The sequence below is a fragment of the Mustela nivalis genome (assembly GCF_964662115.1).
Source record: "Mustela nivalis genome assembly, chromosome: X".
NCBI classification, from domain to species: Eukaryota; Metazoa; Chordata; class Mammalia; order Carnivora; family Mustelidae; genus Mustela; species Mustela nivalis.
Window position 1 is genome coordinate 129,082,803 of NC_139040.1, and position 20,835 is coordinate 129,103,637.

Sequence of the window (20,835 nt, forward strand, 5' to 3'; positions counted from 1 at the left end):
CTGAGAGAGGAGATGCATTTTCCAAGGTGGCTTTGGAAAATCAATCATGTGTCTTGGCCATCGCCAGAAGAGCGTCTTAAAAGGTTCAGAGAGCCTCCTTAGACGGACCCTCGAAGGGGAGAGGAAGAAGAGAGTGTATTCACCCCGTAGGAGCAAATCTGTCCTGCTAGGAATAAGTGTTCCGACTCAGACAATACCAGACAGATTCTGGACGTTCATGCGGGACAGGGACAGGAACTGATGACCCTGGGAGCAGAGTCGGCCAGGGTATAGGCTGAGGTGCAGACAGAGCAGCCATTCAATCATCCAGCAGGGTTCTGAGCGCTAAAAAAACAAAGTAATATCGAGACCACTGGGAAGTTCCCCCCACGGGGCTCCTCTCACGAACCAGCATTTCTGCTTTCTCTGGCAAAGTCTGCAGAGCGGGAAGTCGGCGGCCCCAGCCCGCATTCCTGTAGGGCAGCCGCTCACCACCCGGAAGGAGCTGAGTCACAGCCCATTCCCGGGGGCTCCAGGACCGATACCACCCATCCCTCATTCCCTGGACCTGCCGTGGACCTGTGAACTCGACAGGCAGGGCTCATGCCTCCTGATTTCCAGTTTGGACCATGATCCCAGGACATAAAAGGGATCTGTGTGTTTGATAGAGAACGGGGTGGTGGGGGGGGGGACAGTGCCTTATTGAAGCCCCACTCCGTCAGGGATGACACGGATCGCGGAATCACGAAAAGCAAGCCTCCCTCCACAACTGAAGATGGCTTCCAGAACGCTCTACCTGGGACGGGGGCCCCTTTGACGAGCCAGAGGTCCCCTTCACTCTGGAACCTGTGTCCCAATGACCCGGGCACAGCAGAGGCCCATCCTAGGGCATCTAGCCTTACGCAGCAAGACCGTTCTTGAATTACCTAACCTTTCCGCGGGCGAGCGTGTGCGTGTGTGTGTCTCCCTGTGTGCGACCCTGAATTCTGCTCTGATGCATGACCGCAGCCGTGAATTAAAGATCGATACCCCCGCTACTCCCGTGTGGCTTCAACACTTACTGAAACTCATCAAGTCATCCTGCGATCTCTTTCTTTGCAACATGCTCTGTGCCAAATCCCAGCCATTCAGTATGGCCACGTCCACCACGGTGTGGCTGCAGGTGTCAAAGGCCTGGCTGTCAAAGGCTACCCTGTAAGTGCATGTCAGGCTTCCGACTGTGCCCAGTATCGACGGCAGCAGAACCGGATAAAAGGTCAGGTCTCCTAATGGCTCATTTATCAGCGGTCCCACGTTTTAGGGCTTTTTGAGGACACCAACCGCACTTGCAGGAGGAAGTCTCAGTCTCCTATACAGCTCCAGAGCACAGGACACGGCACACGGAGCTCTTCCCCACCACCCTCCTGTGAGGACGTCGTCTTTCCATGACCACGTGACGTCCCCCAGTGCACCATGCTTTCCATCACTTCCACAGCGCGCTCACCTCTCTTGTGGGACCAGTCAGGGGTCAGGGTGTGTTAACGTGGCAGAAACGTGATCTCACCGCTCTGGGAAGGCAGAGATTAAAAACAGACGTCCAGCTCTTTTCCAGACGGTGGGTTTGTCCTCAGATGTCCCATCCTGAGCATAACCGGGAATGACTACCGTTTATCTCACTTCTGATGACAGCCTCTTAGAATACCCACGCGCTGGCGGAAAACACGATGTATACATACAAAATACACCCAGAGTTTGTTCAGTACGCCTTGAACGTGGAGGCCTGGGCATCCGAACACCTGCGGTAAAGGTCATAGGAATTTACGAACGCAGTGACCGGAGACCGTAAACCGTACAAATCTCAAGGGTGTGCGTAGGACGCCATCCTCCTTGGAAACACCCTCTTCAGCCTACACATGGGTGGCTCGCAGAGAAAGAGAGCAGCTTCTTTCAACGTAAATGTTCTTTCCAGCCACCAAGCATCGTTTTCGATGTATTTAGGGAAGAAAGGGTCCGACATCACCAGCTCTGCGCACCGAGAGTGACCAAAGTTCACCTGCTCTGTCCAAGACGACAAGCAACATAGGTCTCCTTCTCCCCACTGGCATCAACCTTTTTAAATGTGGCCTTGGCGTACACGAAGGGAAAACTACTTGGTGAATCAAATAAACTCACTGAGTTCACCTGTTCCTAGGCAGCTTGTGAATTCTTTTCAGAGTCAGCCAAGTCTCCATCTCCATGGCAATGACGGGACGGACATCAGAGCTCCCGTAAGAATCCCCGGGATGCGTTCTACTTCGGGGGCACGAGACCCCGAGTCTTCTGTTTCCATCTATACTATTCCCTGATCTGCTTCCTCCTCCTCTTGTAAAGAGGAGGTGAGCTGGCAGAGTCCGAAGCAGGTCAAAGAGATCCACATGGCCCAGTCCGACAGAGAGGACGGCCTTCGTAGGCAATGTGCTGTGCTATCTGGATCCGATCTCTGCTATCACCCACACGGCTCTGGCCCTCCGCTCCTAAGTGTGGAGACTCAAAGTCCTCCACAAGAAGCCGTCTCTTTCTCCCAGGCCACGGGGATGTTCTGCAGCAAGAAGGAGATGGTGATTGTGGAATGTGTCCCGGGTGACGTGCGTATCCCCAGGGCCTGGTGGGTCACAGACAAGCGCTCCGTGAAGGTCATTCACACTTGAACGTGCCCCAAGCTACGCCGCTGTGCGCACGGTGACCCTACGCTGTCTGTGAGTTACAGAGCCCGGAAGCAACCGACAGCCCAGGGGACCAGCCGGATGGCTGCAGGGTCCTTCACTCAGGACACAGACAGCGCGCTGGGCATCCCTAAGAAACCCACAGCTCTATTCTGCTTGACAGAGCGACATGGACTTCTTGCTAATTAAATTGCATTAAGGATGACCTGTCTTTTGCACGACTCTGTGGCTTTTAACATATGGTGTGGAGACCTAATTATCTGGCTTCCCAACAGAAGCATGTCCCCAGGATGCATTTCATCCCTAAGACTAAATTCCTAATTTAGGAATTAGGGGCACCATGGAGTGCGCCGTTGTACAGACGTGTGCACTTCAATCCGGGGGCACGTTGGTAGCAACCCTGGCAAGGGTAAACCCGTCCAGAGATAAGGCTTACGGGACGAACGTAAATTTGAGAAATAAGCGTGTAAATCATCCTCTGCGCTACTTCCGACGTATGAGTTGGACGGGAAGTGGGCCGCCCCCGTCTCTTCTGTGAATGCCCTGAAGGAAGCACTCTGCACCGTGAAGTTCTGAACTCAGACGCGTACGCACGGACGCCACAAACACTGCGTCTGTTTTCGGTCATTTTCCTTCTGCTCCGACGTCTGAACCCCTTTCCCGCGTGAACATGGTAAATAAAGACCTTACGTATCCCAGGATATGCCGGGCAGTGAGGCGTGCTTAGAAATGCGTCTTCCCATCCTCAAAATCATATTCTTTTTTTTTGCAAATACGGCTATGTTTCTCTGGTGCCATAGGAAGTGGATTCTCAAGGTGCCTGGCTATGCCACGGGCCGAGTCAGGTATCGCACGTCGCACACAGCGGGACAAGGATGGTTTCATCCAGACGCTTTCAATCTTGGCATCCTCACGCTGCTGGGTTTCGAGCTTCGACGGACACAAGTGCAACCCCGTGGGGCGCCGTCCTACCTGGGAATGGCCGTTCGTTGGCTCCTAAAACCCGGCGAGTTAACCCACGAGCTGACAGCCTTGTCATCCACGCGGACCGTGCCCCACTGTTGAGCGACGACACTAATTTACTGTCACCGCCAGAGGGTTTTTGAAAGTGAACACTCAGCCCAGGAAGAGGGAAAGTTTCAGAAGCGACCCCCGTACTAGGAAGAAATGAGGAGAACCTTGTTTCTAGGAACACTCTGCGTACGCCAGACCCGATGATGGTATCAACTGTGGACCTCATACACTTCTAAGACTTGCCTCTGATCACAAGCCAGCGTCTCCTTGGAGAAAAAGCAACAGGCATGATGACGGCTGTGGCTTTGGTGGCAAAACCCCCACGGCGCCCAAGCTACTTCTCCGAGCGTCCTAGGAGACACGGGGTTCAGACGCGCGCAGGGAGCGTGCGGCCTTGCCCGATCGCTCCACAGTAGGAAGGGCAGGACGTGAGACTGGTGATCTGCAGGCGGTCACCGCCTCTAGGTTGTGCTAACACAAAGCCTAGGCAGTCCCTACTCCGGCTGTGTGGGCCAACGGTTACTCAGGCTCTCGAAGGCACCGCTAACTCAGCAGTACCTCCACGTGCCCGTGATGACGAGAGAGGCCAGGAGCGTGACCGCTAGCCTAAAATTCTCCTCCTTCTGTCCGGAACAGCATCACGTCCTTCCTCCTGCCCTTTAGCTGGGACCCGCGCAGGGGACCCGAGCCACACACGCTCTCAGCATGTACGTGCCAAGTGGCCACACACACCAGCGTTCCAAAGACAACACAAGAGTCTGGTCTGCCTTCAATAGCAGGGGCTCCTGACATAGTGTCTCCTTGGGATGGACACCGCCCTGCTCCGTGGAGGGTTACTCCCTTAGCCGATGGCAACCCTCAATACTGTGCACTCAGCGGGTCGTCACACACCCAAACCAGATCCCTGGCCCCGGCCAGGCCGCTCACACGGCTGTGCTGCTCAGAAATTTGCACAGACCCTTTCAGACTTCCCTACATCATTTCTGTCTCAAGGACAACACGGATCTTTACACAATGCCCACTCCAAGAGTGACGGGCGTGGATCGGCTAGGAGACATTTCTGGCATGGTTTCAGAAGCAGAGGACGCGAGGGACTCGTGGCAGAGCCACTTGGATGAGAGCCCACGGCATCGCGCTTCCTTGCACGGGCCATTCCACGGGGCGCACCCCTCCCTCTGAGAGCCTGGCTGCCACCTCTACAGCATGCACAGGGAAGCCACCCCGGAGTCTCCAGCCGCCGCGGAGATCACCAAGCACCGCGCGGCAACAGGCAGCATCCGGAGAAAAGGCGATACCCACCGTCGCATGAACTGGGCCGCGTCGGCCGTCAGCCTCTGCGTGAGGTTGTCGTAGGACAAGGGCTGCTGGGTGATCTCGCGGTTCCTCATCAGGAAGCAGTTCAGGGGCCGGAAGTAATGCAGGAAGCACACCAGAAGGCCGAGGATCAGGGCGGCGAGGCAGAGGAGGAAGACAAAGACCCCGACGGGCACGTGCACCAGCCCCAGGAACCTGAGCACCGCCAGGGTGAGGAGGGTGACGGCGATAATCTGCAGGGGGATGAACACCACCACCCGGATGCCCCCGGTGAAGACGCTGCCTTGCCCCGGCTTGCAGTCTCGCAGGTTGGTCACGGGGATCCCATGGAAATAGTCAAAGCCGTGGCTCAAGGGATGGTGACAAAAATCTGTCTTGTTGTGACAGTTTGTCCCAAGGTGCCACTTGCCTGAGAAGACAAACGCATGATACGTTCAGACCCGGCAAACACCCCCACGTGAGTGTCAGCCTCGGCTCCCCACACGAGGAAACGCGGGGTCGCTCTGTACACGGACTAGCCCAGCTCCTGTTCTGTAGAACCCCACAGTGCTTCTGTTCCTTCTCCACGCACAACAGGGCATTGACTCACTCAGCCAGAAAACAACTACCAATTCTGTGCTGAACATAACCAAATAAAACAAAAGACCAACACCTGACATAGTGAATGGGCAGGTGACAAAAATACATAGAAAAACACAAGTGTTTTTTAAAGACCTTTCCTTAAAATTAAAGTTGCAGAACCAACTTGGATTTGTCCCTTGAATGTTAAAAGGGGAAATGAATACTTTCCCAAAACACTACCCCTGAAGCATAACGGAGTCACACTCGTAACTCAGAAATTATTTTAAACATCTATGTACAATTCTTATAAAATGTTGATTATAGCACTAGATTAGTGAGTGCCTCACAAAAGAAAAACATGATGGTTTTATGACAAGAGGAGAGGAAAGAGCACGGTCATGTTGCTGCTTTGAGAGATTTAAGGATTCGTCTGATGTCCCATGTGGACCTATGTTTATCAAGTAAAAAGGGAGAATAGATCGTTCGTATCCGTTTAATAAAGCCAATGAGAATGTCAACTGAAACAAAGTCTGGTAGTTTTAGTATTAATATATAAAATAAAATGTTCAATAGCACTGTGCGTGTATGTAGTTTTGTATGTATGAGGCATGGCATGCATAATTATCTATTAATCAATCTATTATCTATCATCTGTCTCATCTCTGTGACTCATCTATCCTTCTAACCATTTATCCAACTACCCATCACCCATCCATCCATCCATCTACCATCCAACCATCCACCCATCACCTCTCCAGGTATCCATCATCCATCCATCCACTCATTATTCATCCATTCAGTATCCATCCATCCAACCATCCATCAACCATCCATTCACCCAACATCCATCCAACCACTCATCAGGATCCATCATCCATTCATCATGTATCTATCCATCATGCATGCATCCATCCATATGTTTAACCATCATCCATCCATCCATCCATCATCCATCCATCCATCCATCCAATCATCATCCATCCATCCATAGTCCATCCATCCATTATCCATCCGTCCAACCATCATCCAACCATCATCCAACCATCCATCCATCATCCATCCCTTCATCCATCCATCCATCATCCATCCATCTATCCAACCATCCGTTCATCCATCCATCCATCTATCCAACCATCCATCTATCCATCCATCCATCCAACCATCCATCCATCCATCTATCCAACCATCCATCTATCCATCCATCCATCCAACCATCCATCCATCCATCTATCCAACCATCCATCTATCCATCCATCCATCCATCCATCCAACCATCCATCCATCCATCCATCCATCCATCCACAGTCCATCCATCCATTATCCATCCATCCAACCATCATCCAACCATCATCCAACCATCCATCCATCATCCATTCATTCATCCATCCATCCATCCATCCACCCAACCATCCATCCAACCATCCATCCATCCATCTATCCAACGATCCATCCATCCATCTATCCATCCATCCATCCATCCATCCATCCATCCAACCATCCATCCAACCATCATCCATCATTCATCCATCATCCACTCACCATGTATCCATCCATCCATCCATCCATCCACCCATCATCCATCCATCCAACCATCCATCCATCTCTCTATCCATCATCCATTCATTCATTCATCATCCATGCACCCATTCATCTGTTTAACTATCATTCACCCCTCCATCCCTCCATCCATTTATTATCCAACCATCCATCTATCCATCCATCCATCCACCCATGATCCATCCATCATCTATTTCATCTACTGATCTATCCATTCCTCCCTCTATCACTGATGTTATCTATTTATCCATACATCCACCAGTCCACCCATATACCCATCTATCATTATCTATCGTCTATGTAACCATCCATACACACACACACACACACACACACACACACATCTTTACTTTCAAATAGGACAGGTGTGCTGTATTTGGATTTAGAATTGAAATCATTTCTCTCCTATGTGAAGTTGTGCAAACTGTAATCACTGGTGTCATCCTTCCGAAGGCAGTGATCATGCCCTCTCTCACTCATCCTGCCCAGACTCTCGACTCCCCCTCCTCAGCCACCCATACCTATCAGAGCTGTCGAATAGCCTTGATTCTTGAGAAGCTTGGCAAAGGTAATCTCACTGGTGGGAAGTCCTCCAGAAGAGGCGGAGAAGATAAACACCCCCATGAGGGACTCAGACGCCATTCCTGAAGCAGGAGAAACGATCCATTGAAGGAGGAGGTCAGGGATGCCCCCAGGAGGACCACAGCCATGGCTACAGAGCCTGGGGGTTACCTGATCGGATGGGGTACCGGCCTGTCATGAAGGCTGCCCTGCTTGGTGTGCACAGGGGTGAAGCTGCCAGGTGGTGGGTGAGCTTCACCCCTCCTTCAGCCAACCGATCAATATTGGGCGTCCTAAAACAGAAGACTCATGTCATTCATGACGACCTTGAAACATACGGTTTGCACTGTGCGTTTTATCACGGGTCACCTCCCAATCATCCAGGGAAGCTCGCAGAAGGAAGGGTGACACAGCACAAGTCATCCCGGTGCCTCTGCTCTGGGAATGGACTGGCTGATCCTGTCCCGGTGTCATTCCACTCTTGCGAGGCATTCAGGAATGAACCTCTTTCCGTTCTGCGGCTGTGCTGAGCGCTCAGCCCACATCCTCCACTGGGAACGCGGCCGCTGCCTCTCTGCCAACCTGGCTACCTTCCATCCTTTAGCTCCTGGCAGAGACGGGATTCTCGTGGGCCTCCTACGGCCAACCTTGTCCCATGAGGGACATATGTAGGACACAGACCCTGTCCCAGCAGCTCCTCATTATAAAGGGACAGCACGGTGAACTGCTCCCTTAGACACAGATGCACAGAGGCAGGAGTACACATCCTGTTCATCATGGCCCACAGCCTTCTGCTCCGGGGCCCACACAGACTAGCCCTTGCTGATACAAGGTGAAGGTCATCTCCCTGCACTGCTCACGTCCACCTGCTCTCTCATCCATGAATTCAGCATATGCATTTAACAGCCCCCCCCCCGTGCTCCTGCCTTCCGTCACGAGATTTAGAAGGCACAGAAGACCGAATCTGTGTATCTGACTTCAACCTTCTCATGCCTAGACTGGCCCACAGAAATATCTGACTACGTTGGGGGTCTGAGCTGATTCCATATAAAACAAAAATAAAATTCGTAAGGAACTGAAATCTGTTATGGAACAAGACAGGTGCATAAGTTCTTCACTGTGATTGTATATGCTTTTCTTTTTTTCTTTTGAGATCTGGTAGAAATGGAACATTAAAACTTGACTGTAATTTTTGGATTAAAACACCTGCGTCGTAAAGGTCACGTATTATCTCAGTGATATTCGGGAATCCGTATGATCCTAAAAATCATAGGATATTTATCTTTCTCTGACTGATTTCACTTAGCCTAATACTCTCTGGTCCCGGAGATGTCATTGTATATGGAAAAGATTTCATTCTTTTTGATGGCTGAGTAATATTCCAAGGTGGAATTTAAGAAATAAAACAGACGCGCGTCGGGGAAGGGAAGGCAAAACAAAATAAGATGAAATCAGAGAGCGGATCAACCATGAGAGACACTTAATTCTAGGAAAAACAAACTGCAGGCTGTTGGAGGGGAGGCGGGTGGCGGTGAAGTAACTAGGTGATGGGCATTACGGAGCTTACGTGATACAATGAGTATTCTATTGTGTGCAACTGATGAGTTGCTACATTCTACCCTTGAAACTATTAATATCCTAAATGTTAATTAATTTTAAATAACAATACAATAAAAAATAAAGTGAAAAAATCATAAACAAAATTTAAGAAATGACAAAGACTCTGCTCAGAAAAAAACAAATTAGTAGCAACGGAGGTATAAGAAAGCGTCCAAACGTAAGACCTACACGTTTTACAACGCGAGGCCCCAGGTGGGGAGGAAAACGTAAGCAGTCCGTTGGATTCTGTCCTTGTCCGTGTGTTTCAAGCTCTAACCAATGGTGCAGGTGAAGGCACGTTTCAAACACGACAAGCAGCCGCTGACGCAAAGCTTCAGCACGGAACCGACCCACATCTGCAGGCCGTGTCGTCCTCAAAAGGACAACGGATGCCCGCTTTCTGTTTGATCTGACACAATGCTACGTAACAGTCTTCCGAGAACCCTCGCCAGGTTGAAAACAAGATGAGCCAGCGTGAGACCACCCGCGTCCGCGGGACTCTCCGGTGCATCCGTCCCCCGGCATCACGCGATTCTGATGATGATTCACAGATCTTACAAGAAAATTCTAGGAAAAGCTAATGATCTCCATTTCCCCGACCTTGTGTCATTCCGTTCGTACTGATTGTTGGTAACATGAGGCTCAGAAGCCGTTCAGGTCACATCTCTCCATGATTATAAAGAGAAAATGCAAGTGTTGATGCCACTATCCTATGAGACAAGGACCGACTTTTGTTTTTAAATCAAGGGGCCCTTCCACGTCGTCTGACGTCAATGCGGTGTGACGTAGGGTGCTGAGACACAGAAAGCCCCCCTCTGTCCCTAAGTCCTGTGCCCGTTGTGATTCTCCCCTACCATAATGACCCCGGCTGCTTGAGAAGCTGTGCAGTCTTCCAACCTGGTGTGTGTCCCTGGGCCACCTGTTCCAGGCCAGGGTGGCTGGTAATTGTAAAAACAAGACTTGGAGCTGGAGAGCAGGGACGGGGGCCACGGGGGTGCCCACTGCAGTGAAGCGAGTACCCAACCGAGAGACTTAACCTAAAACATCTAAAGCAACGGGAAGAACTGAAGGCGGATGGGTGAAAAGCCACCCAGCATGGCTGAGTGAGAAAGAGTCCTTGTGAAGGTCTTTTTAGCTTTCTGGGCTTACCTTGTGCAAAGAGCCCAAGTCCCACCCGTCTTCCTAACACCACTGTCAGTGCGTAGCTACGTAAAGTCACCCGTGAACGTTGCCACCGGTATGGATCTAAGTGTCTTGTCTTCAAGACCCGTGTGGGCGTTCTGCGCTCTGTGTGTGTGTGTGAGCTCACATCCCTCGTGGCCGCGGCCGGCGAGGACGGCCCGCTGTCCACGCAGCAACCCCGCCAGCCAGCGCACCTGAGCGTCTTGTTGCCATAGCAACCGGGATCTCCGATGCCAAGGTCGTCGGCCATCAGCAGGACGAAGTTGGGCCTCGAGGCCGCGTGGCTGTGGGCCTCCCACAGGAGCAGCAGCAGCAGCGGCACAGGGACCCTCATGTTTCTGCAAAGGGCAAGAAGACAGAGGGAAGTGAAAGATGCCCGCGTGTGGCCCACCATCTCCTTTCCTGGGACCTTCCTCTCACCCGTCCGCCCCGGACAGCATGTGCCCCAAAGACATGCTGACACATCTCCTTGTTTCCAAAACAAGCACTTCTTTCTCCAAGGACAGCAATGACCCCTCATTTCTCCAAGGACAGGCAACCAATGACCCCTCATTTCTACCCGACGCCAAAACATACACTCTCTTTGGAAAAATGCAAACGCAATCACGGGTCAGGTCTCTCTAGCAGGCCAGCTCCTTGCTTAGGTAAAAGCTCTCTATTTGAGCCACGGACTGAGAGGTGCTCCCAAATCAGTTCTTTTGTAAAATGACACTTTTTTTTCTCTTTTTTTTAAGGAAACCGGGGTAAATAGTTGCAAACTCAAGGCACAGCTGTGAGAGCTGCTGGGTCATCAGGCGGAGCAAACACCCCCAACGTAGGGAACCCACATGGTCATCGCAAGCACACCCGCGTGCCGTGACGCCCACATCCTAACCCTTGCTAACAGCGAGCACGTGACCTTCCCGGGGCAGGGGACTCTGCGGATGGCAGTCCAGATCTTGCGACAGGGAGGTGAGCCGAGACGGTCCAGCTGGGCCCAACGCGCTCCTGAATGTCCTCACAGACGGGAGGCAGTGGGGCATCCGGCAGCCACAGGAGCAAAGGGAGGGGGAAGGTGGCGTGATGGGGACCCAGGAGCCCAGGCGTGTGGGGGCTTCTAGAAGCCGCTGAGACGAGGAAGCCGATTGCCCTTGCCAGCGTCCAGCAGGGCCCGGCGGACGCGCTCATTTCAACCCCAGAAGCCTCCCTGCAGACTTCGTGCCTCCAGAACATTGGGATGCGTGAATCACTGGGGTTTAAGGCCTCCGGAGCGGTCCCTGTTGGTTACGGTATCGAGGGAAACCCGCTCCCTGCGAACACGTGGCCGGCGTACTGTGTGCTGCGTGTGCCCTCAGCGCTCCGTCCTACAGCACGGAGCCGTCCCCGCCCCGGGGTAGAGACCCTGCTCGGATCCCAGGCCTCCTGCGGGTCTAATCCCTCTGCGGGGCAGGACGCAGGAAGCGCATCAAAGGCCTGCGTGTGTGTGGGCAGGATGAACGGTCAGGACCCCGCAGCCTCCTGCCCCGGCCTGTGTCCTGTGGAGCACCCGCATCTCCTGCAGGGGGACAAGTGTCTCTGGCTGGCCGCACTCCGGGCCTGCGGTGAAGGGAGGAGCCGGCTGCCCTCCCTCCGCGACACGGACGTGGATGCTCCCCCCTCGTCCCGACCCCTCGTTTCCCTGGGCCCCAGCCAGGTCTGGCACCCAGAGCTCAGAGTCTCCTGAGGCCCTTTCTCCGTGACCCCGGGGCCCTGCCCGCTCGGCAGCCTTCGGACAGACACCGAGCAATCCAGTGTCTTCCGCGCACAGGTGCAAACAGTCCTCTGGTCTCCACTGTCCTTCCTGCGCCACCTTCAGAACCACCTGGAGCTTCTGTTCTCCAGGTCTCGGGACGCTTAAACCCGCTCTTCCTGCTGGCTTGTCGGTCCATGGGCAGGGAGGTCTCCCCTCCTGTCTTCTGCTGACGTGCTCCTGCTCTGCCCTCTTCTTGGACAGCAGGTGGGGGTCAGGGTCCTTGTTCAACCTTCCAGCGGGACCCAGAAGCCTGTGCTCCTCGGCATCAGAGTCTCTGCTCTGTGGGAGAACGTCAGCTTCCCGTGCATCCGCGGTCTCCGTCCGCACTCTGTCCCCGTCTGTCTCGGGGGTTCTCAGCCCCAAGCCGGTGCTCCCATCCACTCTGAGCCAGAGTGAGGACGCGAGTTGGTGGGGATGCTCTTTACCCGGCTCCCTGGCTGGGGCGGAGCTCAGGGCCCTGCCCTGTGGGGACCCAACACCACAGTCTGCAGTCGTATCCCACTGCCGTGTTGCCTGCACGCCCTCCTCTCAGAACATACCCTCGGACGCCAAGCGGTCTCGGCAACCGAGCAAATGTGGTCGGACCATCTCTGAGCAAAGGTGCAAAAACCACTGACCGCTAGTGTGTACAGAAGCCGAGAAAGATGCTCTCATCCCCAACCATGCCGTGGGCCCCACGGGGGCAGCGGCTGGGGAAACGGGGACCCAGGGAAGCTGCGTGAGACAAAGTGCGGACGTTCTTTCTCTGCTGCATTAACATGCCTCGCTCCTACTCCCCCGAACAGGCGATTAACAAGCACGGGGCAGTGCGTGTCAGACGGCTGGAAGGTTGTACGGGTAAGAGGAGGATTCAAAGACAAGCATCCGTCTGTCACCAGGAGAACCGCCACACAGGACAGCTTGAGGATGACCCCACTAGGGATGCCCATGGGATGTGGACAGTGGGCACGGCCGGGGTCCCTGCGTGGACTGGACGCCTTGCAAATCCCTAACTGATACCGGCAGCACCTAAAGGAGCAGGTCCCTAATAAGCACACAAGGGGGGACAGTTCCCGCCCCGACAAGGCGACAGCCACAGCCCTGAGGTCACGGCTTCACCTCTGTCTTTCACGCATCACTTCATACCCAGAGTAAAGACATACAACTTTCAACTTGGAAACCACAGCCTGGCGAGTGGGCGCAGGCCCTGTACGCACTTTGGCTGGTCCTGTACCTAGTGACCTGCATGGACAAGTCCTGGGAGGAGGTGCTCATCCCCCGATTGATTTACCTGTACGGCATGACTGCGACTGGTTTATCTAGTAAATCAACGAGGACTGGTTCTTAGCTGACCGCTGATACGCACACGGCTGGCCAGCCTGGGCAGGACTGAGGCCGGAGATGGGAGGAGTCCTTGCTCTGGGGCCTGCTGCTCACCAGAAAATGCTCACCTGCTCCCCGCCAGCAAAACGGCCACCAGGGAGAGCCGCCGAGTTCCCGTCTGCGTCCCGCGCCTGCCTCCACCCTCTCTGCTCACCCGCGCAAGCAGGCCGCGTCTACAGGAGGATGTGGCAACGGCCACCCACCCGAGTCACCGCGAACTCCTCCTCTGCACCCACGGGCCTATCTTCAACGCTCACCGATGACGCCCGTCGGCCGGGCCGGACCCCCACCGCTCACAGCAGCTTTCGAGTCCCGCGCACGTGCGCAGCAGTCCTGTGAAGGCCTTCAAAGAGAAGGTGGGGCCCTGACCGGGCTTCACCTGCCTCCTGTGGGTCTTTGCGGTGTGTGCAGGGCACCAGCTTCCCTGCGCACCGGGGGAGACCCGTCTCCCAACGCTCATCTTCCAGCTGCCTCTAGGAACCCAAAGGACAGGGTCCTCGGCCCCCTGACACGCTGGTGGCCGGGAACGACACCGTCTTCTCTGTCTTCTCTGTCCAGACCTACTTCCACTGCCCCCCTTCCTGCATCTCTCTCCTCCACCAAGCATCCTCCCTTCTGGAAAAATCAAACTCTGCTCTCCAGCCCTCCCTTCCTCTAAAGACAAGCAACGCATGGACTTGTGGCTCTGATCGAAGCCATTGGGTTATCCCTAACGCTGCTCTCCATTCTCTCCTTGGTGGCTTTTCCTTCCTGCTTGTCGGGAAGCAGCGTGTGGAGAATTACGAGTCAGGGGTCTTGTCCCACTCAGGCCACCAGCCCCGAGGTCTTGGGCACAAAGCACAAGCTGCCTGTGCCTCGGGCTCACGCACCATCCCCTGCGATCCTGTCTCTGCCACGGGGAGTCAGCCCCCATGGTGGAAATAAAGGGTTTCCAGACAACCACCATCTGGGAGACCCCCACACTCCTGTGTTCTCTGCACTGTTTGCAACGGCCAAGGCTCAGGAACGAGCCCCGCATCGGCCAACAGATGCATGAAGAAGACGTGGTCTCTGTATGGATGGTGGAATATTACTCAGTCGTGAAAAGAAGGAAAGGCTGCCATCGGCGAGAACCGTGATGAACCAGGAAGATTCTAGGCCAGACGCAGAGAGACAAACGCGGTATGAAAACAAATGGGCAACCTTGAAAAAGGAAAAGAACTGAACGGTTCGCTAGGGGGCAGAGACACTGGGGAAGCTGGTCCAAGGGGACACGTGTTTGGTTAAATGATGACCATGTCCTATGGACCCGGTGGACAGCACGATGACTACAGTTAATGATTCTGGGCTCTACACCTGCTACGCCCTTTGACAGTAGATGGTAAACATTCTCACCGCACACCACAAAATGCTGACTACTACGTGAGTCGAGGAGTATGTGAACTAACTGATTTGTGGTCATCATTTCACAATCTATATAGATATGAAAGCATCACGTTTCCGTTACAGATGTACACAATTTCATTTGTCCCTTACACCTCAATAAAGCTGGGGGGTGGGGGAGGAAGTACATCTCCCCGCCTCCCTACAAGGAGAAGAACAAGTCTCCGAAATGATCCAGTGGGAGACAGCCCCTGAATGGAGGATGAGAAAGTCACTGACAGTTCCACCAAATCCATTCCAGTTCAACCCACTTATGGGGCAAAAACTGGATAACGTATGTGACGGCCTCCGGAAGGTTTCAGGGTTGCACGTGTCACAGAATGACCCCATTCTGGAGGGAATCCACAGGATCACAGCACCCACCCCAGTAAGCACTGGAGTGACAAACGTGGTTTTGGCAGGTGATGTGACATTTCAGTCCTGGCCCCCTGACCGGTGGCGAAGAAACCCGGGGCCGTGATTCAGCCTCTCTGTTGGTACTTTCTTGTGTAAAACGGGGATAATCCTAACAATACCCTGTGCATACAATGGAGAAGATAAAAGTATACACTGAGCGCTATAAACGCCTACGGGACTCATCACTACAGGCCAGCAGCTGTCAGTGGTAGTCATCACGGTGCTGCTATTACAACTCTGTGTAGACCATAATAAGGACAGCAATAGACTTTCAGACAAACTGTGGCAGCCGACTACCTGGCCCCGGTGACCGCCTTCGGGTATCCTCATCTTTATAATCCTGTCCCCTCGAATGTGGCAGAAACTCACAACCTGGTTCTGAATGTGGAAAACGGATAGAACCTGACATTGTAGTTACATCACGACCTCCATCTGGCCAGCAGCCTCCTGCTCTGGCTGGATTTCAAAGAAGTGAGACTCTATGTTGGAGAGATTCCCCCTCCCCCACGACGAGGAACTGAGGGAGGCCTGCAGCCAACAGGAAGCAAAGACATGAGACCCCCATGGTGACCATCTTCAAGGAACAGAATCCCGCCCAAAACACCGGAGTGAGCTTGGGAACGGAACCTTCGGATGAGACCACTGCCCTGGATGGCACCTGGATCCCAATGCACCAGCTACATTGTATCAGATTTGACCCACAGACACTCTGAAATAATAAACACATGTTGCTTTGAGCTGCTGACTTTTACACTCACGTGTTCCACAGAAGCAGAAACTAATACAAAGGCCAAGAGCTTTGGATGGGAAATTCCACTGCATTAATGAGGACCTGCAAAGACTCTCCATGGCAGGGGCTCAAAGGCCATGCTGAACTTATTTTAAGAACAGGCTTCATTAGCAATGAGCAGTCAGAATTTATGTAAGTAATTTAAAGACACACGGCTCCGCTCACCAACCATGTGAAGAATGAATTTCTGTTTTACGACCCGAAGTTGAAAATACCGGGAATGAAAAATGGACTTACGGCAGCCCAGAGGGATACGGTTGACAGAGATTAAATGAAGCAAAATCCAGGCTCCATGAAAGTCTTAAAGTTCTACCCCAAATCCAGCTCTTTCAAAACTGACTTTGGCCCACCTGGCTTTTACTGGACATAAAAATCAACGTTGTATTGTTGCATTTTTGCTTTTATTCTGAAGGTACAGAGGGAAAACCGAGCAGCCACTATGCAGAGAACCACTCAGGTGATGGGTTTCCCTCCACATTCTTGTTCTCGTGCTGCCCCCCGGAATGTCTGAACGCACAACGTTCCTGCAGCCGCATGCCATTGCTTTGGTCTGTGCTTCCTCCATGCAAGACCCTCACTGTCAGATGGAGAGAGCCTCCAGGAAGAGTGGGGGCCAGAAACGGACCACAGCACTGTCAGCCCAACCAGGACACGACGGGCAGACACTGCAGAATTTAATCTGGGGGTGACGTGCATGCCCCTTCATTCTGCCACTCTGTGACGGATGGACATGGCAGAGTTGGGACAGAATGCCGGGCCACGATGCCACAGAGGTGCTGCTACCCAGACCAGCTGGGGGCGTGTGGGAGGGAACAACGGGACTGATCAGAGATGCAGTTTATACACGCAGGTACTTAACCGGATAGAAGGCGTCAGAGGGAGAGAGAGCAGTCAATGAGACGTCAGCCTTGCTCTCCGGAAAGACATGGTGGCCATCCGCTTTGCGAGAACAATGAAGACATAAAATGTCTGGGGCTCACGACAACATCTGCCTCACGCTGAGACATTACCACAATGAGCATCCATGACTGGAACAATCCATTCCAGGTTTCTGTGCATTGTCCTGAGAGGCTTAGTTCAGGTGTAGACCTTTTCTGTTTCTTAAATTAGAATTAGGATCAAATTAGGATCAAAGCCCTTTAATAACTATTAGTATCTACAGAGTATTAATTTGTGAATCACAGAATGGCTGGGTTTGGTTACCTCGATGGGACATTCTGTCATTGACCGTACCTCCAAAATGTGCCCGCCGTAGATACAGCTAGACCTCGGGTGACAAAGATCACCTACCCCAGTGAAAAATGCTAGAAAATGTCAGTCTGTTAACAGACATTCAGAATCTCTCTGCATAGAAACTACTACTGTCTGAAGGAACCAGAACTTATTTTTTCCCCCAAAGCATGGGCATTTATAAAGATGTTTCAAACTATTAAAACACTGTTAGTTGATAAAAGTACTTAAAATAGAAATGAAAATGCTCTACTCCAAAACACAAGTATGGCACATTAACTTCTGAAAAACAGCATAATTTCCCTCCTTCGAAAATTAAATTATTTTTCTGAACAATCCTAATTTGGCAAAAAAGCATGAAAACACTTTTGGGAGGAAGTAGGTATTCCTGAAACAGAGCTATTATGAGGGAGAGAGAGAGACAAAAGAACATTTTAGTAACTGGAGATGTAATTACATTAAATTTGTTCATTAAGGAAAAATTAACACGATGCTTCCATAACAGAAGCTTCACCATGGCAACAAAAATGTTCCTGATGTCTTTGCTCAATGGAGAAAAAGGCAGATTGAAAATAGAGAAAACCCTACATTACACGCCATATTTTTTTAAAACAAAGGCAATTTTATTCCATTTAAACCATATGTAATAAATTTCTTGACTAATGAAATTGGTTAACAAAGGGTTATCTAAACAGATGTCCTGTTTTCAAACCATAAAAACCGTCTGACATCAGGACAGCAAAAACCTATCTGAATATGTGTTAAAACAGGTAGGTGTTTCTATAGATTTAAATGGCTCCTTACATTGTGATTTTTCTAATGCAACGTCGTGTGCCAAGTGTCCTTTAACAAAAAGCAAGAAATTGCTTGCAATTCTTTTAAAATAAATATTCACGTTTTACTTATTCAACAAACCGTTGTTTTTACGGACTCTGCCGCAGGAGATGGCGCTCGGGTCTCTGCACATGTCCACACACTCAACTACACATGCTACAACTAAGCTCATTATAGTAGTGTCATAGCATTAATGATGAAAGCTAAGTACCTTGTTATAGAGACCACCCCCCACGTCCAGCAACCAGAGTCCACGCTCCACATCCAACTAGTGGAGACCACCCTCCACGTCCAGCAACCGGAGACCACCCTCTATGTCCAGCAACTTGAGACCACCCTCCACGTCCAGCAACCAGCATGGCAGGCTCTGGGACGTCTCCTATGGTACAGACATGGAGAGTCAACCTGACTGGTGGTACCACCAGCTCAAGGATGTGTGGCAAGTGACTGATGGAATGAACGGCTGCTAGTCCAGTACTCGTGGACCCCAAATCCGTTCACAGAGCACTGTGACAAGAGGGGCCCAGCCATATGGTACCCCCAAGCATCATGTTGTGGCTGCAAAGAGCATTCTATTTTACTTTATACATGGTTGCGTTGAGTATTTTATGACCGATTACGCAAAGGAGAATGTGTGGTAAAGGACAGAGAAAATCCCCAGGCTGCAGGAAATGACCCTCCCAAATTCCCATGAGGGTGCCTCATATATATATACACACTTATGTAGGTGTGCATTGTGTATGTGTGTGTGTATTTGCAGATGTATATCTGTGCATTGCATGTGTGTTTATATGTGTATACGTGTATACGTGTGTATATGTACATGTGTGTATATGCATGTATATATGTATACATGTGCATGTGTATGCATATGGATATATGTGTATATACATTGGTATGGACTCTTCAGGTTGAAGGTTGTTTTTGATAAAAATAAAATGACTCTTAAGAAACTCAACCCTTGGATGCAAAATAATGATGTTTACTCTTACCATTTCCACGGAGGGGGTTCGGCACGAGCCTTCCCCAAATGGGCCACGTGGGCACGTGTTTTGTTGTGAGCTGAAGACGTTCAAAGCCCAAAAGATTCAGGAAGAGCCTTGTACCTCCCCCTTCCCTGCCTGGGAGAACTTAGACAGAGGGGCTGGTCCCTGTCGTCCGAGAGAAGCACAGAGTCTGGGCTGACTGGGGGAGGCTTGGCCAGGCCCTATGTGTTCGGATCTCTCTCTGTGACCCTCACCAAACACCTGCTCTTCCTGCAAATTCCCTTCCTCTTCTGAGAAGCCCCAGACCGTGACCCCTTTCTCCTGAGCTCAGGATAGTACATACGCTTCAATGGCCTATCTTGGAGCCCCGCACATATGCATAAAATTAAATTTTTCTCTGTTTATCGGTCTTACGCCAATGTCATTAATAGAATGGCCAAAAGAACCTACGAAGGGAAGAAGGGAAAATGTTCCTGCTCCTACACCCCCGTCGGAAATGCACAAAAACAAGTACCGGTTTGGAATTAAAATGAAAGACTTAGGAAAAGTTTTTTTAAAAAGAAATAATAATTATCTGCTAAAAAATATGGAATATTCCAGAATTCCGTTCCCATGTCCTCGTGATCTTGTGGAACAGTATGTGAGCCCAGATTGTTGGGTCAGCCACCTTAATCAGCCAGCGGATCCTTGCCAGTGTCTCTGATCTATCAGAGATACGGAGGTCTCTGTCACGGGATGTCCTCTGAACTCAAAAGGACCCACAATCAGGTGTCTGTGCAGCTCTCTCAGTGCTCACCCATGGGAGCTTCTGTGATATAGGATTACGGATAAATCCTTTACACGGTAAGGTCCGAAAGAGCCCACGCAGTCCTCCAACAAAAGCAAGTAACAATCCTTGCAGCAGACAGGCAGGGACGCGTTGGGAGGAGCAAAAATCCCAGTGGGATTCGATAACGTCAGGAAGGCACCAGCCTGGGAAGACGGCTGTGTATATGGTTCCTTTCCCACAGTCAGAGATGGAGGCGATTTTTACAAGGGAAAAAGAAACAAGAGCAAACCTGTGGGCTGATCACAAACTGCTTTAGGCTGCATTTCCAACAGCAAGGAGGTGTGTGGATCCTTAAACCGCAAGCATTACATTTAATGCTGATGACAAGTATATCATGCAAATTCATTAACACACTGCACTTGCTAGCAAGAAACTCGTTCAGGGCCGTCCTGGTCCCTTGCAGCAAAAGGGCAGAGCTGTGGTTCACATGTGGGTACGTAAGGACGCATGCTGGTGATCTCAGAGGGGTCACCTCCCCTAGAAGACTTACCTATTTAGAATAACTCACTCTGAGTGCAAGAAGGCACACAGTCCAACGGAAACAGGACATAAAATCCCCTACTATGAGTAGTAAACTCTCCATGAAATAAAGTCTAGCTTGAGACCTCCTGCTCTCCAAAGGATTGATAACCTCATGCCCTTCTCCCCCGAAACCTTCCAATAACTCAGCCATCCTGTGAGCTCTCCTTGACCACAGCCCACACGGCACTTCTTCGCTGGCGTGGTCCTGACAGGTTCTGACGGGTCCCAGGATGGGCGGACAGAGA

The 20,835-nt window shown here is 51.6% G+C and overlaps 1 protein-coding gene across 7 annotated transcripts in view; it reads right to left on the reverse strand.

The window, feature by feature from the left end:
• LOC309856265 (steryl-sulfatase-like) overlaps window positions 1-20,835 on the reverse strand; it is a 430,475-nt gene that overhangs the window by 346,678 nt on the left and 62,962 nt on the right. For all 7 annotated transcript variants that reach the window (XM_082717185.1, XM_082717186.1, XM_082717184.1 and 4 more), the window contains 4 exons: window positions 10,643-10,786; window positions 7,839-7,960; window positions 7,628-7,750; window positions 4,974-5,397 (listed from right to left, as the gene is read on the reverse strand). In XM_082717185.1, the coding sequence (XP_082573311.1) occupies window positions 4,974-5,397; window positions 7,628-7,750; window positions 7,839-7,960; window positions 10,643-10,786 (813 nt within the window). The remainder of the gene's footprint in view (window positions 1-4,973; window positions 5,398-7,627; window positions 7,751-7,838; window positions 7,961-10,642; window positions 10,787-20,835) is intronic.